Source organism: Hoplias malabaricus, chromosome 6, assembly GCF_029633855.1.
Source record: "Hoplias malabaricus isolate fHopMal1 chromosome 6, fHopMal1.hap1, whole genome shotgun sequence".
NCBI lineage: Eukaryota > Metazoa > Chordata > Actinopteri > Characiformes > Erythrinidae > Hoplias > Hoplias malabaricus.
The window spans coordinates 7,022,461-7,032,252 of record NC_089805.1 but is presented as its reverse complement, the minus strand read 5'-3'; the positions used below and the strand labels follow the sequence as shown (position 1 = coordinate 7,032,252).

General features: G+C 41.5%; 1 protein-coding gene across 3 annotated transcripts; it reads right to left on the bottom strand.

Moving 5' to 3' along the window:
* Nucleotides 1-1,444: 1,444 nt before the first annotated feature.
* On the bottom strand, nucleotides 1,445-9,572 carry si:ch211-165g14.1 (uncharacterized). Of its 3 annotated transcripts, none has more exons than XM_066673547.1 (6): nucleotides 9,357-9,572; nucleotides 6,282-8,323; nucleotides 4,687-4,780; nucleotides 4,335-4,384; nucleotides 4,123-4,197; nucleotides 1,445-2,441 (listed from the first exon to the last, which is right to left on the bottom strand). In XM_066673547.1, the coding sequence occupies exons 2-5, from the start codon at nucleotides 8,319-8,321 to the stop codon at nucleotides 4,153-4,155; spliced, it is 2,229 nt and encodes a 742-aa protein (XP_066529644.1). In that variant the 5' UTR covers nucleotides 8,322-8,323; nucleotides 9,357-9,572; the 3' UTR covers nucleotides 1,445-2,441; nucleotides 4,123-4,152. The 3 variants fall into 3 exon arrangements, with proteins under 3 accessions (XP_066529644.1, XP_066529645.1, XP_066529643.1); XM_066673548.1 differs by lacking the exon at nucleotides 9,357-9,572 and adding an exon at nucleotides 8,704-8,827; XM_066673546.1 differs by lacking the exon at nucleotides 9,357-9,572 and adding an exon at nucleotides 8,453-8,585.
* Between the last annotated feature and the right edge of the window lie 220 nt (nucleotides 9,573-9,792).

Below are 9,792 nucleotides of genomic sequence, written 5' to 3'. Positions count from 1 at the left end.
AAACGAGACCATCACTACCACATTCAGTGGTTTTGAGAGGTTCACAATAAGATTCCGTTTGTCCTGTGTTGGTATCCGTACTCTACATGTAAGGATTACAATGGCGGTAGATTTTCCCCTCAGAGAAAAGGAAGCTAACCGCTAAGCTAACTTTTACACTGAGGGAAATATCTGTCGTGAAATTAAAATGTGTCGTGTTCACCTTGCAGTTTTGCACACAAAGAATTACAACACTGTTAGATATACTTAAATATTGTGTAGATATGTGATGTCTTGCAAGACTGATGTTTAAATGCCCTACTAGGGCTTGATCTTATGTTTTATTGTTTTACCCAATGCGATTGGCGAAGAGAAAGAGCGGAATCGCACCATATAAGGCAGCGGCCGGAGTTAGGGGAAAGACTGATAGGTTTGTAGCACTTTGCAGTAACGCAGTTAGCTATCTCTCTCTCGAAAATATATATATATATATATATATATATATATATATATACTTGCAGCAGAAGTTCCTTCAGAGTTGTTGTTGTTCTAAAAAAAACTCCAAATGCCTTTTCTCTGAGCAGAGAAAGGTAAAAAAGCTATAGGATAAAGGACCGAGAGTTTTTTTTTGTACCCATTTATTGACACTGGATTATTGTAAATACAGTAGACCCGTTTGGAGCATACAAACAGACTGGAGAACTAACAAATGATATGGAAACATTCTCAGTATTTTATAAAAACTACAATTTCACGTCACTTCAGGTGGTTTCAAGTGCAAGTCGGGTGTCGGTTTCCTCCGAGGTCCAACTCGTTTCCCCCAACGCGTTCCTGTGGTGCCTCCTGGTGGGAAACTCGATAAAGCCAACGCCATTCGAATGCAGCGTTGTTACGTGTTAATGTACACCTCCACACGTTCAGGTTCATGTTTTTTCTTTCACAGGAAACCTATAATGAGCGATTTCAGGCTGTAACGTCCTATTCAGTTAAATGAATTAGACTAGGTCCAGTACCCAACGCTAAGATATTTGAAAAACAAGGCCCATAAAATGTTGCAACTTTTATTCAGTGTATAGACCTTAAATATATACAAATACTATAAAGAATACTTATGACACAAGATTTAAGAGCAGTTCTGATTGTTCAGTCCTAATTAATGTGTAATGTTAGGGCAGATATTGTATTAAAATAATGCAGAAATCAAATAAGGTAAACACACACACACACACACATATATATATTTTTAACCCTCTTTGACAGCAATAATGTGCATATTTTTTCAAATTCTACCAGACCTGCAGAGCTTGACTGACTGGATTACAGTTAGATAATTCCAAAATGTAGCTACAGCTGTCAGTGACAAAGAAACTTGATAATGAACCAACTCGAGGGTTCCTGGAGCACCACCTACAGGCCATGAATGTCAAAATAACACCAGCAAGACAAAGACCCAAAGGCAGTAAAAATGTTTATTGGAACAGGATCCACAAAGACATCACAAGGCATAGGGTGAAATTGTACATCCTACACACACAGTGGTTCCTCCAAACATCAGGCCGTGAATTCAGATGCTGAGACAAAAAAATTGCAATAAATAAGAGCCAATTCCCTGCAATACTTCTGTACTCTTCAACAGAGGCTGAATAAATTCTGCAAATAAATATGCATACTCACATTAAATAAACATAAATACATATAAATATGTTGACGTGGAGTGAATATGGTTCCTTCTGAGAAGAACTGGCTTGTGCAGCATTACAATTTGATGGGAATTGAAAACAAATAAACAATTACACAATTAATAAATTATGTTGATATTTGCATGAAGCAGTTGGGTAAATACAAGTGGAAAGAATCAATAAGGCATAAACCCTCCCTTAACTCTCCTCCTTAAAAAGATTAGTTCTTAAACTAAAGCAACATTTAAAAAATAAAAAAAAATAAAAATCTGAAAGACATAAGATATAAATTTGGCAAAATTCAAAACTTAAATAAACACACTTCATGTTTCAAATAGTGAAACTGACTCAGATATAATAATGCTGGAATCTTGGACACCTTTTTTCTTGGAATGTTAAAAAGTCTTTGAATCAAATAAAAGTCCAAATTAATTATACGTTTTCAAATGATCAGATGTTTGGGCTTTAAAAACAGCTGGATTTCAGGCTGAACTTAACTGTTCAAATCCACACACAGATCGCAGTGATCTTTAAGGGACTGGTCTGATGGAATGATGAGATCTTCAGCACAGAGAGTGCCAAAAACAAAATTAATTAAAAAACAATGGCCATCTACAGTACAGTGAAAGGTTTGGTTATAAACATTCATCTGCGTATAAATAACTGTAAACAGTTTGATATCCAGTTTTTAGTCCAAAACTAAAAAGAGACATGTTGTAAACTCTGAATTGGAACAGAATGTGACCAGGAGGCGGCAATACAGGGATGTGTAGTGGGGTTCACCTGTGAAAGAGAAAACCGAAGGTAAGCTGTATAGAGGCCAGTCATAACAGACTAGACAACATGTTTAACCATTAAAACCTATCAGACTAGATTTTAGAGTTTCATTGCTCCACGGCTCTTTGAAGTTAACAAGGTAAGAGGCAGTCACACAGCTCACACAGAGGTTGTGGGTTTGATTCCTGCTCTGGGTGACTGTCTATGAGGAGTGTAGTGTGTTCTCCCTGTGTCTGCGTGGGTTTCCTCCGGGTGACTGTCTGTGAGGTGTGTAGTGTGTTCTCCCTGTGTCCGCGTGGGTTTCCTCCGGGTGACTGTCTGTGAGGAGTGTGGTGTGTTCTCCCTGTGTCCGCGTGGGTTTCCTCCGGGTGACTGTCTGTGAGGAGTGTGGTGTGTTCTCCCTGTGTCCGCGTGGGTTTCCTCCGGGTGACTGTCTGTGAGGAGTGTGGTGTGTTCTCCCTGTGTCCGCGTGGGTTTCCTCTGGGTGATGGTCTGTGAGGAGTGTGGAGTGTTCTCCCTGTGTCCGCGTGGGTTTCCTCCGGGTGACTGTTTGTGAGGAGTTGGTGTGTTCTCCCCGTGTCCGTGTGGGTTTCCTCCGGGTGACTGTCTGTGAGGAGTGTGGTGTGTTCTCCCTGTGTCCACGTGGGTTTCCTCCGGGTGACTGTCTGTGAGGAGTGTGGTGTGTTCTCCCTGTGTCCGCGTGGGTTTCCTCCGGGTGACTGTCTGTGAGGAGTGTGGTGTGTTCTCCCTGTGTCCGCGTGGGTTTCCTCCGGGTGACTGTTTGTGAGGAGTTGGTGTGTTCTCCCCGTGTCCGTGTGGGTTTCCTCTGGGTGACTGTCTGTGAGGAGTGTGGTGTGTTCTCCCTGTGTCCGCGTGGGTTTCCTCTGGGTGACTGTCTGTGAGGAGTGTGGAGTGTTCTCCCTGTGTCCGCGTGGGTTTCCTCCAGGTGACTGTCTGTGAGGAGTGTGGAGTGTTCTCCCTGTATCCGCGTGGGTTTCCTCCAGGTGACTGTCTGTGAGGAGTGTGGTGTGTTCTGCCTGTGTCTGTGTGGGTTTCCTCCGGGTGCTCCGGTTTCCTCCCACAGTCCAAAAACACACGTTGGTAGGTGGATTGGCAACTCAAAAGTGTCCGTAGGTGTGACTGTGTGAGTGAACGTGTGAGTGTGTGTGTTGCCCTTACACACACATACTCGCTTACAGATAATGAATGAATGAATAAATGAATGAAACACAAATGGATACAAGTCAAAAATATATATAAAAAAAAAATAACAACATTGCAATATATTGTAAATATACATTAGTGCTGCAATAGTCTCTATTGTTCCTGAATCCCACTTCTGTGGATGTATATTTAGGGTGGGAAGACATTTTGAAAAGAACAATTGTGCTGATTCCCAATAGTAGTTTTGTATGAGCATGTTGCATGAAGGACTAACATAATATTACCACACAAACACACACAACGCAAACATTTTCACAAGCCTCTTCTTTTCCTGACTGAGGAACTACTGCGCTGTCAGTTCGTATACTTTACAAATGCAACATTTTAGAACATTCACATTTTGACCACAATATAAAATTCAGAGCCTTTAGGCAAGACCCCTACATTAAACTACATTCACTAACATTTACTGCCACAGTCAGAGATTAACGTCCAGAGGAGGAAAGTGATTTGAAAATCATACCCTCCTTGGTAGTTTAATGCCTCTTCTGTGTCATCTGTTTTGTCGTCTGCCAAAGCTGGTTCTGGGTGATTTATTCTGGGGGAGAAAAGGGCAATGAAGGACACTCTTAAGAATAATTAGACACTGTGCCATTGAAAGTCAGATCCTTGTGCCATAAAACTAGGTACATGTGCACTGAAAGTAAAATAATTGGTGCTGTTCTGAGGTCATACCTTGTGCGTTGGACATTTTATAGTGAAGTTTTCCTCGTTAAATGAACAATCTGTGGACAACAACAACAACAACAAAGACCTAGATTCTTTGACTTCTCATGAATTAATGAGATATACAATTTTACTTACTAAATAAATAAATAAATATTTTAATTAGCCCTCACAGTGTTTTTCAGGATGGGTTTTCATAAGCATTACTGAGAGTTATATAAAAGGTTATCATATACATACCTGAAAATATGTCAATCAAAGTAAACTATACAAATACATAAAATCTCTGTTGTTTAGATTAAAAGAATAAGAATGGCTGTAGAGAAAACAGCCACGGCCTGAACACAATGGACATGCTTACCAGCCTGTACAGCACATGGGAAGTGGTATTTACTGGGGCAGCCTTTGAAGAAGCATCCCAATGTGGCACCAGCTCTGTCACAACATGAGCACACCTGCAAAGATCACAGAGAGAATGCTAGGAAAAAAACGGCTTGCTACAGAGTATGAAAGGTCTTCAACTATCAACTTCCCAATTATAAGAGACCTGAAAGAAATAATGGTTTTGCCCATCTCTGAGTGGGTGTTTCACCACACTGTGGGCAAAAATAAACAATATTTTATGTTTGATCTGATGTTTTATTTTGAAAGATTATTCGCAATAGCATCCAGCACATATCTAATACCTTTATGGACATATTACATTCATTCATTCATTATCTGCAACCCTTATCCAGTTCAGGGACACGGTGGGTCCAGAGCCTACCTGGAATCATTGAGCGCAAGGCGGGTATACACCCTGGAGGGGGCGCCAATCCTTCACAGGGCAACACACACACACACACACACATTCACTCACACACTCACGAGTAAATCCACGCGAACACAGAAAGAACATACCAACTCCTCACAGTCACCCGGAGCAGGAATCGAACCCACAACCTCCAGGCCCCTGGAGCTGTGTGACTGCGACACTACCTGCTGCACCACTGTGCCGCCCTAGGACATATTACAGTACGGCTAAATAAAAATAAGCCCAGCTTTTGCTAAAAGCAATGTTTCACTAAAGCTTTTTAATACTAAACGCAGCATCATGTATATTTACATTTTGTGTTTTCTTTGAAACCTCATTCTATAAAGCATCTTCAAGAACGTTTGTTATTACACTTTTATTACAAGCATGGACACATAATATCAATTAATCAAATATCCAAGAAACCATTCTGAACTTATGAACGTTTCTAATATTACTCATTCTCGTATTTAACGCAAGTCTGAACAAAAAGAAAAAACGTCTTAATGCACGGTGGCGCAGCAGGTAGTGTCGCAGTCACACAGCTCCAGGGGCCTGGAGGTTGTGGGTTCGATTCCCGCTCCGGGTGATCCTCTGTGAGGAGTTGGTGTGGTCTCCCCGTGTCTGCGTGGGTTTCCTCCGGGTGCTCCGGTTTCCTCCCACAGTCCAAAAACACACGTTGGTAGGTGGATTGGCGACTCAAAAAGTGTCCGTAGGTGTGAGTGTGTGTGTTGCCCTGTGAAGAACTGGCGCCCCCTCCAGGGTGTATTCCTGCCTTGCGCCTAATGATTCCAGGTAGGCTCTGGACCCCCCCCCCCCCCCCGCGACCCTGAATTGGATAAGCGGTTGTCTTAATGTCTTAATGCTATGCTCCAGCAGAGGGCACTGCAAAACATGTACTGACGGAGCCTCTAGTCTGTTAAGTGAAGAAGAACAAAAACACCCTGGCTAGTATGTTAGTAAGAGCTAGCTCTGAGCTGTCAGACCTTCTCAGTGCTTTGCTTTGCAGCTTCATCCTTATGACTTGACTAGCATCAGTTAAAAAAAACAATGGTGAATTAACAACCATGAAATATGGAACCCTGAGACATTGTGGTGCGTTCCTAGTACATATACTTTTTTTAAAAAACAAGTAAAAATAAAGCCATTCATAAAGTACTCACAGCTTCTTGAGCGAGCCTGACTGCTTCCTCCAGTCCATACAGCTTTCCTTTGATCAAGAAAACTCCCACAGACCAGATACTACAGTCTTCGTGTACCCAGTGTTCTCTGCAGTCACTGACATACTCAAAAACACCAGGTCTTTCATCTAACAGGCGGCTCTCCCTGAGCAGCTCAGCAGGACCGGAGCAGTTCTCCCCAGAATCCAAGACCCCATCAGGCACCCTGCCCGCAGGACCCCGTGGCAATTCATTGACATGGCTTGCCACTACAGGGCCACAGCTAGTGTCTGACTGAGGTCCACAGTAAGGACCGTGTAAGTCCCCCAGTCCACTGACGTTGCCAACCCTGCCGCATAGAGAGCACAACTGACCCACCCGAGACCTAGCGTCTGAGCTCAGCCGTCCCAGCAGCAAACAAGAGGTTGTGGGCACAATCCCGGACGCGACAGAAGAGACCGAAGATTGCGGTCTTTTCTTTGCCTTTATGTCGTTCTCATCATCCTGGAAGTTGACAACGGTACATGCGGAGAATTCCATGTGGATGTAGGGGGCAAAGTTTTCACCCTTACTCTCTCTCTTCTCCTCTTTGTAGTTTGCGAATTTCAGCTTGATCTCAGGCTCCTCAGTAGCAAACATTGAGGTGGAGGACCGGGATGGCTGCGATTTCTTCCTCCTCGTCTTGGAGGCTGGTGTTTTACTGTGAGGTGTGGGCTTTGTCCGCTTCTTGCTAGGGCTTTTCTTTTTAGGTTTGGTACTGGTCAGTTGATTTCTCTTAGGGGGCGCTTTTCTTTTTGAAGGTGGGTCACGCTTACACGATGATAACGATGGTTCTTTTTTTTGAGGAGCTTTATGAATGTCAGCATTTTTTATATCTGAGGTAGATGGGAAGCTTCTGGGGACTAATGCATTGGTTTCTGGGTCACTGTCCTGCATCACAGTGGGTGATGATACCTCACTTGACTCCAAAGTATCTGCAATGTTATGGTAGGAAAGTTCATTAGTGTGGCAGGCGTTCTTAACACGTTTGCAGTCCATGCCATATCCCAGATTCAACTTCAGCCTTGGAGAAGAACGGGTTGGCCTCTTCTGGTTTATAATGCTCCCAATTAGCAAATGGTTGCTGCTAGGGTCATTGTAAGTGGTTACTGGCACCTCAATTACATCACTACTGTCACTATTGTCAATATAATCACTAGAAATATACTCAACTGAGCAAAGAGAATTCTCATCCGAGAAATTACATTCAGATGACAGTGTTTCCACAGCAGTTTGCTTGTGCACAAACAAGTGTCGCTCTACTAACTCTGAATCTTCTGAAATTATGCTCACGGAGCTTGTGGAATGTAATGAAGGAGTTGGAGAAGCGCTGCCCTGAGGTACAAGAAAGCCCTTGGATCTAGTCCTCGGCAACCTAACATCGGTCGTATTTTTTCCACTACTGCCAGCTTTAGTGCACTGCGATTGTGAATCCAGTCTACTGGGCGTAATTTTCTTTTCCCTAGTTGTCCTCCTGGTTCGCATTGCTGTGCCAGTCTCGGTTTTAGCATTCTGTGATGTAGCCATCAGCCTTTCGAGGGGACTTCCAGAAGGATCCATGAATGCTGTATCTGCATCAGAAGTTCCATCATCATCATCGTCATCATCATCATCATCATCATCATCTTCAAGCTCGGGGCTTATGGGTGGGCACGGACAAACTACTTGGGCTATAGAAGGTAGCCCATTGAACAAAGGCAAAGTAGAGTTGTGTAAGGGCATAGTGTGATATATCGATTCATATTCAAACCTTGCTGTGGTGTCCAGTTCTGAACAATCGGGTGTACCCTGTTTAAAAGACTTGGAAACCTGACATTCTGGAACACCGGGTATCTTGCTGTTGGTCCCTGAGTTACGGTCACTTCGGCTGGCCTTCTTTACAAGATCCAGGGCCTCCACTGAGGTTGGTTTGATTGGAAGTTTTCTGCAACCCATGGAAAGATCCAGAGCAGCAGGAATTGGATCTTGAAGATGCATGACGTTAAAGTGATTACGAGGGTCCATTACTGAAAGACACAAAAATGAAACTGTGATATAAAAACAAGTAACTTAAGCCTAAGTCTTGCCAGTAAACTGGGTTGAAGGACATTACTATTTAGCAATCTCAAAAAAGTTTTCTGGATAGTGAAACACACCCAGTGGTATAAAGCTCACTATATCTGGCCAAATCTGAGTATTACATTGGTTGATTAGTGTGGCATTTTTACAACCTAAATACAAATAAACCATTACAAATCAATCCAGAGTCAAACATGAGCCACATTATACGAAACAAGCACGTGATTAAAGTGGTTACCCAGAATCCCCCTTTATTCGAGTCAAGGTAAAATAATATATTTTCAGGTAACCGCCATGAAACAGTTAAATAAATGTATGTATTATTTACGCTGGCATTATTCGAATGAAAGAAGACAGCCAAGTTTGTGCCGGTGTTAATGGGCAGAAAGGGCCTTTTGTAGCAGAGACACTGCTCCCCTCGCAGCAGTGACGGCTCTGTTCGAATCAATTCAGAGTATCGACTCATTTGAACTCTCCGTTTAAAACACCCGAACTGTAAATTAAAATATTCACTAATGTACAAGGGTTTTAATATAAGATATAAAATATAAATATTAATGTATAAATATAATAAAACACTTGGTCATTTTATCAAGGTTCAATTCTTGGTTTTCACTGCAGATGGGTCTTTAAGATACAACAAATATAATGTAAGTGTTACTGCTTGCACTCTATAAGAAATATCATTATTTGAACATTGAATTTCACCCATACAGACTACCAAATTTGAGGAAGATCTTAAAGACTGCTTAAACATACAATAATACAAAATACTTCACTCTGAATATTAACAAAATATCTATGTTTTACCATATTAAGACCTATCGCTAGTTCTTGGTTAGTAGGGTTGTAATTGTAGTTTTTTTTATGTTTTAATATCATTGATCATTGAGTTTAACACATGAATCGGTTCCACATGTTCATTAATAAGAACCATTTAATTGAATCGATTCGTTAGCGTAGCGTAGTTTAAAGACTTACCAGAAAAAAAATTACGTTGATTTGAGCCTGCGATTCGCCCCGAGTTTATTCACATATTACTGAAGGCACACAAAAACTTCACTAAGAAAACAAGTATGGGATTATATCCCATAAAACAATAAAATGCCAGGATGTTTATTTTGATTTTCCATCACTAAACAAACGGCCGGGCTTTAATCTCCGCGAACTCCACCACCACAACCGCTCCGACATGGCCGCCGCCAGCCGTGAATGTGAAACTAGACAAAATAAAAGTTCATTAATCAACGTTAATATATAAACGTAAATATATAATATGTCATAGAATTTTAATGTTTATTTGTATTAATTATTATTATTACTTTCTTATTCATAATGTAAACTTAAAATAAGCTTCAAAGAAAAAAAATAATTTCAACGGCCAAAAACGATTAGATTTCTTTAGTATTTCATGTTA

What these genes read in the sequence shown, in the direction of transcription:
- si:ch211-165g14.1 (XM_066673546.1), bottom strand. Translation starts at nt 8,546, where the DNA reads ATGGTTTATTTGTATTTAGGTTGTAAAAATGCCACACTAATCAACCAA. An exon ending in AGTGAGCTTTATACCACTGG is followed by an intron (nt 8,324 to 8,452) that starts GTGTGTTTCACT and finishes TGTGTCTTTCAG; the next exon opens with TAATGGACCCTCGTAATCAC. An exon ending in TAAAATGTCCAACGCACAAG is followed by an intron (nt 4,198 to 4,334) that starts GTATGACCTCAG and finishes TTTCTCCCCCAG; the next exon opens with AATAAATCACCCAGAACCAG.